Source organism: Lepidochelys kempii, chromosome 10 (genome assembly GCF_965140285.1).
Source record: "Lepidochelys kempii isolate rLepKem1 chromosome 10, rLepKem1.hap1, whole genome shotgun sequence".
NCBI classification, from domain to species: domain Eukaryota; kingdom Metazoa; phylum Chordata; order Testudines; family Cheloniidae; genus Lepidochelys; species Lepidochelys kempii.
The window spans coordinates 60,507,299-60,525,213 of record NC_136389.1 but is presented as its reverse complement, the minus strand read 5'-3'; the positions used below and the strand labels follow the sequence as shown (position 1 = coordinate 60,525,213).

Genomic DNA, 17,915 nt, shown 5'->3' with positions numbered 1-17,915 from the left:
ACTACATGCATCCGATGAAGTGAGCTGTAGCTCACAAAAGCTTATGCTCAAATAAATTTGTTACTCTCTAAAGTGCCACAAGTACTCCTTTTCTTTTTGCGGATACAGACTAACAAGGCTGCTATTCTGAAACCTGTAGAAAAGAGTGGATTCCATTGTTTCTTAGGGATAAAGCATTCTCTCAACATATAAAAATAACAGATTCAACACTAATGTAAGGTACACACCTCTCATGGGGAGATAATATTCCCCAATGATTTGTAATGAAAAGATCACACCTACCCCTACCTTATAGTCTGCTTTAACCCCTTGCTCTCGTTGGCACTGGTAAAGGTCATCTTTCATACCATTTAGTTCATCTTCATGTGTTTTTTCTACCAATTGTTGACGTTTTTGGATCTGTATTGTACCTACAAAGGCAAAACTTTCATCTGTTAGTTTGACTCTCAGTAGTTAGAGATGGAAATGACCTATCAGATGATGCATTTAGTTTCCTGGCAAATAAAGGAACATTCTGATACTGTATTTCACTGTATGGTACACTTGTTCTGTTCTGTTTAGTTTTATAATTGTATAGTCTTATAGTTGTTATATACCAATTCTGTTGTTTGCAGCAACAATTTCTAACACATCCATACAAGCAACTTTGCTATACTTATGTGTTTGGATAAAAGCAAACAATTTTTTTAATGCTAAACAGATGGAATGACGTTAACTAGAAAATACCTATATTTAAATATAATCAACGAGAAGCTATGCAGAAAATGTTACATGTACACTTAGTGAGTGTTTTTAATAAAATGAAAAACAGCCACAATAAAAGAAATGAAACAAATCCACATTACAGATGTTTTGAAATTATAGCTTCACATTGTCAAGTAATACTATATTAATAATTACCTGGATATTTGCATGCTATTTTAACATTCATGCAAAACAAAAACCCCCAAAAAGTAAAACAAACACCCCCTACACACACAATTCTTAAACAGGTTATAAAGCAATCTGAATAGCTTACATAGGTCCAATCTTGCAATCCTTACTTGCAAAAGTGAAGGCGACAGAATTGAGCACATGCTCATTAAACATCCATGTTCCCATCTTTCAAGTGTCTGACAGATGTTACTTTTTCCCCAAGTTTTTCCAATATATGCCTTCACTCTACTAGCTACAAATTCATTATTAAGTAATAAAAGATTTTCTTTAGTAATTAGCATTCTCCTGCACTCCCTTTTACCTGAGTCTCAATGCACATACAAAATATAGAATTTGTGCATGTTGGCTTTGATGTTAGCTTAGTTAATAAATAAAAAGTCCAAAAGACAATATTAGGGGTTTTTTTGTTTTTGTTTTTAAATTTTCTGCATTGGATCCACTGTTCTGGAACGAAGTAACAAAGTATGCGATATTTTTGTCCAATCCAGTGGAATGCATGTAGAGTTCCTTTTTTGAAACAAAGCTCCTCCTTTCATGTTTTATTATTATTACAATGTAAAGAAATAAAGAACTACTGAGGTAATTATTGTGACATTTTAACCTCATTTAACATTCTCCCATCCTGATTTAAAGATAAGAGAATCCCATCTTAAACCGAGCATATACAGAATATTCCTCCTGTCCCAATATGAATTTATGAGTTCTGTTCAGAACAATTGCTTCATTCTAGGAGAAACTACAATTGCAAGAAAACTAGTTTCCCACTCTCATGTTAGCTCCACTTCTCTAGAAATTATAATTCCGGCGGAGTAGATAGTAGTGACAACAAGCCACACAGAACAAGTAATAAAACAGTGAAGTAGAACAAAATCAGTCAACTTCAAACAGAGAAGTGACTATGTGGCTAGAAACAAAAGTGACCCTCTCAAACTACAATTAACCTGACATTAAAAGGATGTTGTGAAGTGCTGCTCTCCAGTCCAAATGCTTAAATCCTAGAGAATATAAAGAGAACATCACTTCCCAGAGAAAAGGAATTCCTTGCAAAAACCTTTTCAGAGTGAGAAAAACAGTAAACATTTCCCACTCTGTGGAGGCAGAAACACTGGAGGAGTGGTTTAGTTAAACTATGTGAGCATGAGGAGCTTTCACTTTTAAAAAATGGCCTCCTTTCTGCTGGCTTAGAGAAAAATATCTCATTAATGACAACTTCTCTCTAAAGCAATGGATTCAATAAGGGAAAATTAGAAACATTTGAAAATATGGTCTTTACTATATAAATAATAATAATAAAATAATAATTCATAATAATAGTCATTGCTTTTTATCCATACATCTCAAAATGCTTTATAAAAGGTAGGTAGATATCATAAGCCCCATCTTATGGCTGGAGAAACTGAAGAGCAGCATGAAGTGATTTGCCCAAGCTCTGAAAGTAGAAGGCTGGCCCAGACTGGAAAGGAACCCAGGTTTCCACTGGACCACACTGCCTCAACCATACCAACAGACACTGTACATTTGTTTTCCAGTTAAATAGCTGAAAAGGCCTGCAAGCTCTATGCAGGAGTATTTTATATGGCTGAGTCATATAATCCTGAACATAGTAGTAATTGTGAAGCCTTGATTACACAACTATATATATTTTTTAAATCAATCTGATTGCAAGCATAGGATCCTCCAAATGGCACTCACTATTTCTTACCTTCAGGTTTACCTGAGAACAAAAAAAAAAAATACATTCAAGGGTAAATTAATTTTGAAAGGTTTATGCTAAATGTTAAAATTTACTAATCAAAGTCAAATCTAATAAAAAAGATAATGTACATTCCCATTCTGAAACTGAATCAACAGATTATTTTAGTGCGGCATCATATTTTCATGACAGACTACTAATATCATACAATGAATATAAAATGAAAGTCCCCATTACTCTATTATTTATATTAATAGCACCCAAAAGCCATGACCAGGATTGGGTCTCCATTGTGCTAGGCAGATTGGAAAGCTGTTGAGCTCTGCACTTAGCTATTTTGAAAAGACAGGTAGTTACCATCTATTCTGGTGTTTCTCTACTGCTCAGGTTTGAAATTGGACAGAAAAGAATCAACCTTAGACACTGTACTAAGAAGCCAGAGAGAAGCTCCTGCACTGGATTCCATCACTACACTGAGAAATTGCATTGAAAGTTATGGTACATTTTCAAGTGCTACTTAATATTTTGCCCGCCAAACAAAATGTAAAAGGCGAGAGAGATTCTGAATTGTTCAATAAAAGTATATCTAGTTCTCTCATTCAGCAACTGAGGAATCACTGGATGAAGGCCACAAATGTCTTCCAGTATCTTGCCAGCAACAATAAGGGTTACCACAAGACTAACAATAGAAAAGTAAAGGATTTAAAAGGTGAATAAGTCCAAAGTATTACTACTACTAAGCAGGGATTCTAGTTTTCCGTTACAAAAACAAATCCTCTGATCCAAAAAAAACCAAAACATAAAAATCCAAGTTTTTCCATGATAAAAATGAAATGCTGAACTTTAAGTTTCCCTAGCCACAATATATATAGGTATCAGTTGAACACAATGTTTTATTGATATATTTCAATTTTTTAAGATGACAGCTGGAGCTCCGCCGCTTCCTGGGGCTGACAGACAGGGATCTCCTCATTCTCCTAATTTCTGATTATCCTATCTGGCCCCGGTCCCAATTAGATCAGATAACTGGAGTTCCACAGCATATAATTTTATTTTTTCACAAAATGTAAAAACTAAAGATTCTCTGTAAAAACGCAAATTCTGCCTTTTTCTGTGGCAAACGGAGTTCTCGGTTCCCTGCTAATAATTTAGTGAAGTAAATGTACACGGTGCTTTATGAACAGAGCAAGACATTTCCTTTCTGCAATATCAAACAAGATAAAAGCTAAAAGAAGAAAGAACAGCAGCTAATGAAAGGATAAGGTAGAGACTTCAAAGTTATATTAATATGATTTATATTTAACTTAATGGTGCCATAAGCTTGTATCATATGAGTTAAGACAGTATTGGACAAAACATTTAGAAATCAAAGTTACTTGTTAGTACAATCTGTACTTCTGAAGGAATAATAGAAAAAACACCCATTGTGACTAAGGAGCCTATGACATGAATAAATATGTTGAATGAAAAATCTGAATCACAATATACTGGTATGCCAAATGTACATTTTGTACACCACCTGTCAGTTATGTAATTCAACTCAAATTTCATGTACTTACCATAGAAGTGTCCAAATCCCATGCTGATTGCTATCACCAAAGCCAGTATAATGCATCTGTTCAGGCCACTACTGAATTGGCGTTTGTGTTGCTGTTCTTTGGGAGGTTCACTGTCCTGTTCATTAGGTGCCCCGCCCTCAGATTCAGAGTTGGAGACTAGCCTCTTCTTTGCACGCCGTCTCCTTAGTGTGGGACTGGATCGATTGCTTGTTTCATCACTACTTGATTCATCATCACTAGGCTGAGGTGGAAAACCTGAAAAGTGAACACAACTCTGTAACAAAAGAATTATGAAACAGCTGCAGTTTTCTGAACTATATTGGAGTTAATTAAAAATTTATCTGCCATACCCACTAAAAGTATATTTTAGCACTTAGAACTGGAGAACACAGTACATCATTTACTGCACAAACTGTCATACAGAAAAAGCTCCTTTTTTATTTAGAATGCCATATTTGATTAAAATCCCCATTTTAGGGAAACAAGCAAAGGATCAAGACACCACTGTGATAAAAACAAGCTGTTTCATCTTACAGCCTGACAGTTCCCAAGCCTGAGAATTCCATTTATTAGAAAGTTTTACATTCCTAGGCCAACTGTACCTTTTAAAACAAAACAATGGAATATGATTATAAAAGTTAGAAAGTGAGAAATTTCATTTCCATTCCCATTCACAGAATGTGAAACGTGAAAAAACCTGAACTGTCAAACTTCCCTCTCTCATATATAAAAACCACTTAATGCAAAAGATGGAACAGAAGCTGCTAGAACAGAGGTCTACTCAAAAAACCCCACATGCTAGTTGATATGGTTTTATTATATTCTCAAAAGCAATGCACGCAACCCTCTACACCCAAAGAACCACTTCATGGAAACACTTGCAGACATAGGAGTGGAATATTTTGTATATAAAAATATATGCAGATTACAAAGTACTTATTAATACAAATAGCTTTCTATACAGCAACTTTATTTAAATGTTTTCACTTACTTTGAATAGCTATCATACCTCCCTACCACAATCTTTTCACACTTCCCCAAAAAGCCACTTTTCAACCACTCCTGCATAGGAAAGGAGAAGGCTCAGCAAATGGGTCTGTGTTCTAAGGGCACATAAGGTATGGAGCCCCACAAAAATTGTTCTATCCAGCACCATGGAACCAAAACACTTGCTGCCAATCACATGTTTTACCACCAAGATTTGAGGAGACAGGATTCTTAGTGAAAGAAATGTTATCAGAGGACAGCAACAGTTTAAGTCTTTGTGCATGTATACAGTACTAGATTTTATCGTTTGTTTACTACATATGCATAAGCATAAACATTTACTGCCTCTTGCCAGAATACCACTGACAATAAGATGCAAGTATCTCTGTGGTTCTTCTCCTAGTTAAACAAACAGGTGGTTGGCATTAAGGCCACAAACATAAAAGTCTAATTAAAATATCTTTGTGGGGCCAATATGAGTCAACATATAATTTCACTGCTGTAACAACCAAACAATTAAGTAAAAACATGCAAATCTCACTGAATAGACAAGAATGCCAAACAATGACAGCAATAACCAGACCACGCATTATAATTTAAGTTTCCTCACTGAAAATAAAACCCAAATCCTAATTTTTCAGATATAAAGAGCAGGGCCAATCAGGCCCACCCTGAGACAGATTACCAAATAGTATTGTCTGGAATACTAAGATATACTATTTTGGACTTCCATGGAAAAGTAGCGTGTTAGATTGTGAAAGAGAATTTTCCCCTCATTTGATAATACAATCCAGTTTATATCCCTGATTGAGCAATTTTTATATGCATGGGTAGGAAAAACAGGAATTTAAATTGAGTTGAACCATGTAAGCTGCTTATCCTGAAGTGCAGACACTTTTAAATCAATTTAAATTTAACAAAGAAGGTCTTTTATAGAATGGATCATTTAAGTAGATATGCACTTCGACAACTGAGGAGGAGGAAAGCAAGCATTCAGAAATGGCTCAGTCAGGTGAGAAAAAGTATTTGAACTAGAATTCAGCGTGGAGCTCAGACACAAATGCATATGTTCTGTATGTACACACCTACAAAAGGAATATTTCACAAGATAATAAATGGCTAGAAAAATAATACTTAGTATTTTCAAGGTTGGTTCAGCTAGCAGAGGAAGCCTACACATGTGGAAATTAAACTGTTCAGAGGAATAATGTATTCTTTGGCTATATCTACACAGCAACTAGACACACACAGCTGGCCCATGCCAGCTGACTTGGGGTCGCAGGGATCAGGCTGCAGGGCTGTTTCATGGCAGTGTAGACTTCCAAGCTCTGGCTTGAGTGCAAGCTCTGGAACCCTCCCACCTCGCAGGGTCCTAGTGCTCATTTTCCAGGCCAAGCCTGGAAGTCTACATAGCACTGAAACAGCCCCACAGTCTGATCCCTGGGAGCCCAAGTCAGCTAGCACAGGCCAGCCTCAGATGTCTAGTTTTTTGTGTAGACATACCCTTAACCAGCACGGGAAATTCTTTGATACACTATAGAAAAAAGGTGCGGAAAAAAAGACAATCAGAAAGAAAGGAGAAACAGCTATAAGACTTGAAAATATTTAAAGCACCAACAAAAGCACTTAATGGCAAATTTTCAATAGCACTACACTCGGATAAGAACGACACCTTCCTACAATAGCTAGGAGGATTCAGTATAATGCCATACTGCAAAATACCCACAGAAAGATAGTGGATATGAAAGATAAAGTGTGATCCTTAGAGGCAATCCTAAATATCATCTTCTGGTTATGATCATCAAGGCCAGATCTATATTAGAAACTTTTGACGGCACAGTAATGTCAATACTAATTTGATTTTTTGGTGACATTTCTGTACTGGCTAAAGCCCTTGTGTTTTTTACCAGCATACAAATGCTTTTGCGGCTATGCCTTATTTCACACAGGGAACCAGTATAAGCTATACTGACAAAAGTCCTTTTTTGCCAGTATAAGCTGTGTCTAAATTAGGAGGGTTTGCTAATATACCAATACTGGCAAGCATCTTCTAATATATACTTGGCCTAAGTACCTGCCTTGGGGAAGCCAGTTGTCCTGATTGATCATAGCATAAAACTCAACCAGAGTTTAGACAAGCAAATGAAGAGTTCACACTTGGATGCTATGTACTACCATTGGAGTAAAGAAAAAAGGTAGAATTTCTTCATGCCGACTGCTAAAATTACAAATGGCTTTCCAAACAATGCAAACATGCTCCACACACAATCAATTTAATGCACTGTACTGAAGACTTGGTTGAAATCATTTAAATTAAACATGGAAGAAAGTCTCTCTCTGACTATAGATACATTTGGACTCCAACAGCAGCCATCCAACTAACTGGTTAAGCAAATATATTAAAATACTGTTTTTAAAGTTTATTGATGCTCATTCCAAATTAAGGTACAGTCTATTTTTTGAAAAGCATATCAGTCAAATAGAGCCTAATAGTTTAGCCAAGGTCTGTAATAAAGACAGGTTTTGAGCACCTGTTTGGCACATTACCACTATAACAGCAAGTCAGGTTGGCATTAATACTTTAAAAGCACTCCATGCTAGGCACAAGCAGTCAACTTTATACAAGCTGATCAAATTTAGTCACACCACCTTGGAAAGGAAGGCTGCCAGACACATGCTCTTTCAGGTCATCACCCCATCCCCTTACACATTCTGGAATCTTCCTCAGCTTCTCCCACCAACCTTCTTTTGTATATTAAAACAGAAGAAAGATTTTAGAATTTATCCATAAAAGGAAAAATCAAGATAACAGAAAATAAAATCAGATAATGTGGAAGATTTTAAAAAGTTGATGACACTTTTATTAATAACAGTCACAAATGGGTCAGATTTTGACACTGGGCTGTTTCTCAATCTTTTGATGCATATGGACATTTATAAACACAAAGATATGGCGTATATGTACCTACTCAATACACTCTCTGCTCCCAAGTTAAAGCAATGCTTTTGAAAGTTGTTCTTTCTCGTATATTATTTTCCAAATTACAGCTTAATACTAAGAAGGGGATACAGCTTGGAATAGGGTTGCCAGGTATCTGGTTTTTGACCCGAACGCCTGGTCAAAAAGGGATCCTGGTGGCTCCGATCAGCACTGCTGACCAGACCACTAAAAGTCCGGTCGGCGGCACAGTGGGGCCAAGGCACGCTCCCTGCCTGCCCTGGCTCCAAACAGCTCCCAGAAGCAGCCAGCATGTCCAGCCCCTGTGCCTAGGGCTACGGGGGCTCCACACACTGCCCCCACCTCAAGTGCCAGCTCTTCAGCTTCCATTGGCTGGGAACCCACATCCCCAACCAGAGCCCACACCACACCTCTACATCCCAACCCCCCACCCCAGCCCTGAGCCCCTTCCCGCACTCCAAACCCCTCATCCCATCCCAAAGCCCCCCCCCCCGCACCCTGAACCCCTCATTTCTGCCTCCCCCGGAGCCCGCACCCCCAGCCAGAGCCCTCACCCTCTCCTGCACCCCAGCCCCCTGCCCCAGCCTGGTGAAAAGTGAGTGAGGGTGAGGAAGAGCAAGCGACGGAGGGAGTGGGGATGGAGTGAGCAGGGGCAAGACCTCGGAGAAGGCGCGGAGCAGAGCAAGGGTGTTCAGTTTTGTGTGATTAGAAAGTTGGCAACCCTAACCTGGAAACAGTATAAATGTGTGTTACGAAAGGGAATGAGTAAGAGCATCATAGAATATCAGGGTTGGAAGGGACCCCAGAAGGTCATCTAGTCCAACCCCCTGCTCAAAGCAGGACCAATTCCCAGTTAAATCATCCCAGCCAGGGCTTTGTCAAGCCTGACCTTAAAAACCTCTAAGGAAGGAGATTCTACCACCTCCCTAGGTAACGCATTCCAGTGTTTCACCACCCTCTTAGTGAAAAAGTTTTTCCTAATATCCAATCTAAACCTCCCCCACTGCAACTTGAGACCATTACTCCTCGTTCTGTCATCTGCTACCATTGAGAACAGTCTAGAGCCATCCTCTTTGGAACCCCCTTTCAGGTAGTTGAAAGCAGCTATCAAATCCCCCCTCATTCTTCTCTTCTGCAGGCTAAACAATCCCAGCTCCCTCAGCCTCTCCTCATAACTCATGTGTTCCAGTCCCCTAATCATTTTTGTTGCCCTTCGCTGGACTCTCTCCAATTTATCCACATCCTTCTTGAAGTGTGGGGCCCAAAACTGGACACAGTACTCCAGATGAGGCCTCACCAATGTCGAATAGAGGGGAACGATCACGTCCCTCGATCTGCTCGCTATGCCCCTACTTATACATCCCAAAATGCCATTGGCCTTCTTGGCAACAAGGGCACACTGCTGACTCATATCCAGCTTCTCGTCCACTGTCACCCCTAGGTCCTTTTCCGCAGAAGAGGCAGTAAGAGAACATAACACAAGTAAGCAGGATAATGGAGCGAGGAGGAGGAGGAGGAAGCCCATGAAACTAGAGAAAAAGGTAATAAGGGAGAAAACAAATGTAAAAAAAACTTCTAACTTCGCTGTAGTTTCATACCCTTCTTCTTACATATCATGCTGTGTGACACTTGTATAAATTAGTAAGAGCTTCGACTCTACAAAATATTATACATAGTGCTAAAGTATAAGGGGCAAAAGAGTCCATTTGTGGCATGACATTGTTATTAGTCTTCTATGCCCCAAACATCAATGTATGATACTTAATTGGTTACTGAGATATAATTCCAGCTATCTCAGAGATTTGGCAAATCAACACATTTCCAAAAGGGAATATAAAAGATTTCTAAGTAAGAAATCTGAAGCATGAAAGTTAAAAAAAAATCATATAAATCCTCTAAAACATGTCAGTAATATATTTTGTATTTTAGCCAGCATGCATTTCACATTCCTATAAATCAGGAGTAGGCAAATTTTTTGGCCCGAGGGCCACATGTGCACAGGGAAATTGCATGCAGGGCCATGAATGTAGGGCTGGGGCAGGGGGTTGGGGTGCATGACGGGGCTCAGGGCAAGGGGCTGGAGTGGAGGAGGGGGTGCAGAGTGTGGCAGGCAGCACAGGGCAGGGGGTTGAGGTGCAGGAGGGGTGCAGGGTGTGGTGGGGGCTCAGGGCAGGGTGTTGGGGTGCAGCAGGGGCTCAGAGAAGGGGATTAGGGTGCAGGAGAGGTGTGGCAGGGGGCTCAGGGCAGAGGGTTGGGGTGTGGGCTTCAGCCTGACGCCACTTACCTGGATGGCAGCTCCGGGATGGCAGCAGCGTGCAGCAAGGCCAGAGAAGACTCCTTGCCTGCCCTGGCCCCGTGCCAGTCCCAGAAGCAGCCGGCACCATGTCCCTGTGGTCCCTGGGGGAGGAGGGTGGGGCACAGGGCTCCGTGCGCTGCCCTTTGCCTGCGGGTACCTCCCCCAAAGCTCCCATTGGCCGTGGTTCCCCGTTCCCAGCCAATGGGAGTTGCGGGGGGCGGTGCCCGCAGGCAAGGGCGGTGCACAGAGCTCTCTGTCCCCTCCCGCCCAGGGGCCACAGGGATGTGGTGCCGGCCACTTCCTGGAGCGGTGCAGGGCCCGTGGCACCACAGGGTGGCAATCCCATGGGCTGGATCCAAAGCCCTGACGGGCCGGATGCAGCCCGTGGGCCGTAGTTTGCCCATTCCTGCTTATAAATGCTTCCAATTTAGCACTACTTTTGAAAAGTACCATAAAACTTATGCTAGTGCAAAGTTTGAGAGGTAAGGTATCAAGAGTATGAAATCTTCAGACATTGGGGATATCTTTTCATATAGACTGAAAAGTTTCTCAAAGAGAACTATACAAGCAAGAAATAAGGCTCACATAATTTAGTTACTAAAGGAGATCCCAGCCCCGCCCTTTTTTTGTACCATTTGTACATAGTTCCTTGGCAGTTAACTACTCTTACCAGTTTCTGGTTGACAGAATGTGTATTGGCTGCTGGAGGAAGAACCCATGTTAAAATCATCTGAACCTTGAGCTTCCTCATCAACAACTGCAGCTTCTTCCTGCGTTCCAATTTCTTCTACTTTAGGTGTTTCAAGGGTAACAATGTCAGAATCATCACTATTAGCCCCAATACAGGAACCATGATCAGGCAATTTCTCTTTCTTTGCCTTAAAATAATCAGTAATATAAAAACAGGTTATTCAAACTGACAAAGAGAAAGTAGAACATTTTAAAAACAGAAAGTAGTTAATGCTTTAGGAGCAAAAGAGGAATAACAACATCTTATTTTTGTGTCTTAAAAATATTCTTTGAGCTGTACAATATATAATATACCTCAGAAACTGCCTGGGTTTCCTCCAAGGCAGCAGGAGAAGCTTCTACCATTGACACCACATCATCTTTGCTGCATTCAGCTGTAGTACAAAGAAATCTTCAATTAATGTGGGATTAAAAACATGGACTCCCAGTTTTCTTCAGTAATATCAAACAATTTCTAAAGTCAAATCATTCTTGAATAAACATTCTTCAAATGTATTAAACTTCATCGTTTAACATCCCTCTAAGAAACATCAGAATCCAAATACTTTATAACTAGGATATGATGATGTAAGGATGCTTTTATTTAGACACTCATTGCATTGATCATACTAGAAGAAACGTACATCCTAAAACATACACTTAAATTAAATTCAACATTATGTCCTCAGTTATCCAGACATTATGATGGAACATTGATAAATCTGGATAATCCAAGGACTTTTCAAGATATTGATGGACCTGACCACGCTTTGGATAATGGATTCCTAGACATTACATCAAAATTTTATTATATTTTATCATCTGGGGTTTTGCATTAACTGCGTGAATCATCTCACTGTTAAACCCATTTAATTAAAATTGCCATGAATGGTCTTAGCTTCACAATACAAATTGGAAAAAATATGTATCCTATTCAACCTATTTATAAAAAGATTAAGTAGGGTTCATATAGTTTTTTCCAATTTATATTATGAAGTTAACTTCAAAAAACATGCAAGCCCAAATTCATGCACCCAATCTAGATGTGCAAATACATGCATACAAGTTGAGGTTTGCACTTGCTTTATATATGTGGAAACCCAGACATAAATATGAATTGGGATAGGGTATTTAAAATTGGGCATTCACAAATGTGCATGCACATTTTGGAAGATCTGCCCCATTATCTTGTAGATTGCTTCTACTGAGAGGCAGAGAGGTCCAGTGGACAAAGCACTGAACTGGGACTCAGCAGGTCTGTGTTCCATTTCCATTTCTGACAATGGTCTGCTGCGTGACCTTAAGTAAGTCACTTCACCTTTCTGTGCCTCTGTTTCCCTTTCCATCATATGTCTGACAAGGTATCATCTATTTATATGGTAAGCTTCTTGGGACAGGGATTGTATTCTATCACAATTGGCTCCAATCTTGTTTGGGCCCTCTAGGCACAACCGTAACAACAAACTAAGACCACCACCAATTTGTGAAAAGTATTTAGCAAATTATTAAGTATCGCTCAAAGAGATTTCTACTGATAGTTTAACTGGTCTTAATTTCTGGATGACAGAACATGTATTGTCTGCTAGAGAAAGATCTCATGGTAAAGGCCTCAGAATGCTAAGCTTCCTCATTAACATATATTTGAGCATGCACAAACTGCAACTTTGCAAATCCTGTGTTTTAAGATTCGGCTGGCACTTCAAACTCTACACCTTGTCACAGAGACAGTGGATTCCTAACTGAAGTCCCTGCACTCCTCCCATACTACTCACATAGTTCCCATAAGCCTCATTCAATCCCTATAGCTCCACTTCGTGCTTATAGGCCCTCACATGGGCCTATAAGCACACCCCTTATCAGCTCCCTTGCAGCACTGCCATTAGGGGTCTTTGAAGCACTGATGCCTCAGCGCAGAAATACTGTGCTCTCTTAGTGTACCAGGTAGCAGAGCCACAGAGGGTGGGAAACAAAATGGGACATGGATAAGCAAAGAGGGAGAGCTCCAATTTGACAAACTCCCTATTGTTTGTTAGAGCACAGCTTCTCTCCTGTCCCTTTTGAGATCCTCAGGAGATGAAAATATGGGGGGCTATGCAGAGGGCATAGAGGGGAAATGGGGTTGTGTTGGAAAGCTTCTAAGGAGAAGGCGACCATTATATATCTGAGCTGAACCATCACCTTCAAGGGCCCTCCCATGCTGTTGCTGCCATGAATAGCATCCCCTCAATACTCAACTCTCTTCTGATGCCCCTCATAGCTCACAGCACCCCTTGCCATATCACGGCTGTCCAGCCTAGCTTCTTAAAGTCAGGGACTGGGGAGGTATACACAAGGAGTTGATCGGTGGATTCAGGGAGACAGCCTCAACTGCAGAGAAATAGCAGCTACTGGAATTTAACAGCTCCATTCTTTGTCTTTGCGGAGCTCAATTTTAGTTATGATAATAACTACATTTCACAGTATGATTTGAAAACTGTCTTATCCCCAAGATGGTAGACTGTTTAGGACAGAGAAATTTGAAGTTTCAAGGGATTGTGGTGGTTTGAGTATAAAACAAAGAGTCAGTCTGAAAAAATGTGAGACTCAGTAAAAAGTTTCAAAAAGGGCTCATTTCCAATTGTTACCTCTGGTAAACTTAATAAATCTTTGATAAAAAATATTATGGAAAACTCAATTGCTCTAGAAAGAGAGAAAGTATTAAATGTTGATACAAAATTCAATAATTAAAGTATAAAATGGAAGGACTTTCATTCTGCTTTAAGCACAAATCTCAATGCAATCTTAACACAGAGCCACTGAGGCACCTCTATACTACCAATTAGTTGAAGTTTATTTAACTAGTGATGACACACAGTGACAGCTCAGATTTATGGTAAGTATGATAAGGATGGGCAATTGAGTGTGTTGTGCTGGCAGATTTTGTGTTGACTTGTGAGAGTGGCTAATGAAAGTGTTTACTGCTTTGAGGGACTAAATGTGTTTAGGATTATTATGTGTGCTGGTTGTGTTTTACTGGAATATTTGTGTATGCTGATTGTGTTGCATCTGGGGGTTTAGCAGGGGTTATTGTGTGTGATAACTGTGTTGTAGTGTGCGTGGTTGTGTTGAGTTGCATCGGGGGGATGCTGGGAGATCTGTGTTGATTTGTGTGGGTGGCAAATGAGGGATGTATGCTACAGCGAGGAGTTGTTTGTGTTTCAGATTATTGTGTGTGCTGACTGTGTGGTTGTGTTGATTTCTGTCTGGAGGGTTGTATTGGGGGATTTTGTGTTGTTTTGTGCAGGTGAAGAATAAGGGGTGGTTGTGTGGATTTGTGCAGGTGGGGGATTGTGCTTGGAGACTTCGTGTTTTGCATGGGCTGCGCTTGGAGATTTGTGCTGACTTGTGTAGGTGGTCAATAAGGGGTATGTACTGCGGTGAGGGGTTCTGTGTGTTTGCAATTATTGTGTGTGCCGGTTGTATTGTTGTGTAGGTGGTTATGTTGATTTTTGTTTCAGGGTGGTTCTGGGAGATTTGTAAGGGTATCAGATGGGTGCATGGGTGTAGCAGCCTGGCCAAGTAATCCACCATCTGTGCAGTCACCCTCATACAAACAATGAAATTAGCAAGCAAATTAGCTGCAGAGGAAGGGTGGTGATTGTTTGAGTTACCTCTGATATCACAATGGTCTACTCTAGGTCTCTTGGCATGGCATAGATACATGCCTTCTGTAGCTGTACACTGAACAGATGTAATTTATAAAGTCAGATTGGCTCAGAACTTAAAAATTGGATGTTACTAGTTCACAAAACCCAATGATGATTCAGCCTGGGAATATGCTGAACAAAAAGAAAAAACGAGGAGTCCTTGTGACACCTAAGAGACTAACAAATTTATTTGGCATAAGCTTTCGTGGGATATAACCCACTTCATCAGATGCATGGAATGGAAAATACAGTAAGCAGGTATAAATATACAGCACATGAAAAGATGGAAGTTGCTTTACCAAGTGGGGTGTCAGTGCTAACGAGGCCAATTCAATTAGGGTGAATGTGGCCCATTCCCAACAGTTGACAAGAAGGGGTAGCTCTCAACTATCCCTGTAGCTGCTCCCAATGCTTCACAGTGACTCCACAGATATTTTAGGCTTCAAAGTGACATAGTGACATTACTGAATTCTTATTTTAGATATAATGCACATTTGCTTCTAAATTATCCTGATTTGGCATATGACATAATTAAGGAATTTCAATTAAATCATGATTTCTGTATCAGTAATTGTATTGCTATCTTCCAACTATACAAATAGGTACTCTTCGTTAACATGCCTGAAGTAATGATTCAGTAATATGCGCCATACTAATTATTTCACTCCCATATACACATTAAGAAGTAATATATTTGTAATGCTAGTTACTGAAAGTTGTCCACAACACTGATAAAGTAGTAATGCGACAGAGGCCTATACAATGTACTGTTTTTATTAAGGTGTACATATAGAATATCTTGGACAAAACTAATCGCTACAACAGAAGCCTTGCATATTTTATAGAATAGCTCTGCTTTTAATATCTTACCTCTCAAATCAAATGGTTGCTCTTCTTTCTCCACTAAAGTAGCATATTCTTCTGAAGCAAACTCAAGATTACTATTTGTTCCTCCATTTTCAGAGGTCACTGTCTCTATATCAGACCCCTGAAGAATAGAAAGCTTTAAATTATATTTGCTGAAATTACAACATTTTTATTCTAAAGTACTTGAAAAGGGTTACAGAAAAAACAACATGAATAACAATAGTGAACAAAAATAACAGACCAAATTGAAAACTGGCAATCTCTAAAACTAAACAAAGTAGGGCTGTCAAGCGATTAAAAATATTAATCATGATTACTCACACTGTTAAACAATAATAGAATATCATTTATTTAAATATTTTTGGATGTTTTCTACATTTTCAAATATATTGATTTCAATTACAACACAGAATACAAAGTGTACAATGCTAATACAAGTACTGTAATGCAATCTCTTTATCATGAAAGTTGAATTTACAAATGTAGAATTATGTACAAAAATAACTGCATTCAAAAATAAAATAATGTAAAATTTTAGAGCTTGCAAGTCCACCCAGTCCTACTTCTTGTTCAGCCAATCGCTCAGACAATTTACATTTGCATTTACATTATTTACATTTGCAAGAGATAATGCTGCCTGTTTCTTGTTTACAATGTCACTTGAAAGTGAGAACTGGCGTTCACATGGCATTGTTATAGCCAGCCTCACAAGATATTTATGTGGCAAATGCACTACAGATTTGTATGTCCCTTCATGCTTCAACCACCATTCCAGGGGACATGCATCCATGCATGATGGGTTCTGCTCGATAACAATCCAAAGCAGTGTGGCCTGACGCTTGTTCATTTTCATTATCTAAGTCAGATGCCACCAGCAGAAGGTTGATTTTCTTTTTTGGTGGTTTAGGTTCTGTAGTTACCACATGGGAGTGTTGCTCTTTTAAGACTTCTGAAAGCATGTTCCACACCTCATCCCTCTCAGATTTCGGAAGGCACTTCAGATTATTAAACATTGGGTTGAGTGCTGTAGCTATCTTTAGAAATCTCACATTGGTACCTTCTGTGCGTTTTGTGAAATCTGCAGTGAAAGTGTTTTTAAAATGAACAACATGTGCTGGGTCATAATCTGAGACTGCTATAACATGAAATAGATGGCAGAATGCAGGTAAAACAGAGCGGGGGCCATACAATTCTCCCCCAAGGAGTTCAGTCACAAATTTAATTAACGCATTATTTTTTTAACGAGCATCATCATCATGTCCTCTGGAATGGTGGCTGAAGCATGAAGGAGCATATGAATGTTTAGCATATCTGGCACATAAATACCATGCTATGCTGGCTACACAAGTGCCATGCAAATGCCTGTTCTCACTTTCTGGTGATGTAAATAAGAAGAGGGCAGCATTATCTCCTGTAAATGTAAACAAACTTGTTTGTCTTAGCGATTGGCTGAACAAGAAGTAGCACTGAGTGGACTTGTAGGCTCTGAAGTTTTACATTGTTTTGTTTTTGAGTGCAGTTATGTAACAACAAAAAAAACCTACATTTGTAAGTTGCACTTTAATGACAAAGAGATTGAACTGCAATACTTGAATGAGGTGAACTGAAAAATACTATTTTTTTGTTTATCATTTTTACAGTACAAATATCTGTAATAAAAAATAATATACACTTTGATTTCAATTACAACCCAGATTAATATATATATGAAAATATAGAGAAACATCAAAAATATTTAATACATTTCAATTGGTATTCTATTGTTTAACAGTGCAATTAAAACTGCGATTAATTGCGATTCATTTTTTTTAGTTAATCGCGTGAGTTAACGGCGATGAATCGAGAGCCCGAAACGAAGTGTTACGGTACAGAAGATGGAAGAAAAAGAAATGTAAAAACACTAGATAAGGTACTAATTAGAGGAAGGAAAATATGTTAAAGGATGAGATTTAAAATTATTATGAATGAGAAAAGCAGAGGAAAAGAAATGTAGAAAGAGAAACCATGATACTTATAAACATCAATAAATTGACAATCAGGCTTGGCACCTAACTGTTCAAACTCGGTAACTGTACCCTTTATTTGTTTGGAGTCAGTTAAATTATCCAAATGTTTTATTTTGCTAAAAAAAGTAGAATTTAGAAAGATTAAATACATGGTCTTTATTAATGTAGATATCTTATTCTGGATCCCTTTTCGCCCG

The 17,915-nt window shown here is 39.1% G+C and overlaps 1 protein-coding gene and 1 long non-coding RNA gene across 10 annotated transcripts in view; one reads left to right on the top strand and one right to left on the bottom strand.

The window, feature by feature from the left end:
• The window catches only part of CCPG1 (cell cycle progression 1), a 65,959-nt gene that overhangs the window by 17,189 nt on the left and 30,855 nt on the right, over window positions 1-17,915 (bottom strand). For 6 of the 9 annotated variants that reach the window (XM_073303804.2, XM_073303799.2, XM_073303801.2 and 3 more), the window contains 7 exons: window positions 15,716-15,833; window positions 11,475-11,554; window positions 11,101-11,308; window positions 7,825-7,920; window positions 4,189-4,443; window positions 2,639-2,650; window positions 289-410 (listed from right to left, as the gene is read on the bottom strand). In XM_073303804.2, the coding sequence (XP_073159905.1) occupies window positions 289-410; window positions 2,639-2,650; window positions 4,189-4,443; window positions 7,825-7,920; window positions 11,101-11,308; window positions 11,475-11,554; window positions 15,716-15,833 (891 nt within the window). The remainder of the gene's footprint in view (window positions 1-288; window positions 411-2,638; window positions 2,651-4,188; window positions 4,444-7,824; window positions 7,921-11,100; window positions 11,309-11,474; window positions 11,555-15,715; window positions 15,834-17,915) is intronic. The other 3 variants (XM_073303798.2, XM_073303803.2, XM_073303805.2) reach the window with 3 other exon arrangements.
• On the top strand, window positions 3,021-17,852 carry LOC140894918 (uncharacterized). Its single transcript, XR_012153994.1, has 3 exons — window positions 3,021-3,338; window positions 9,576-9,675; window positions 17,525-17,852. It is a non-coding gene; the product is annotated as an uncharacterized LOC140894918 (long non-coding RNA).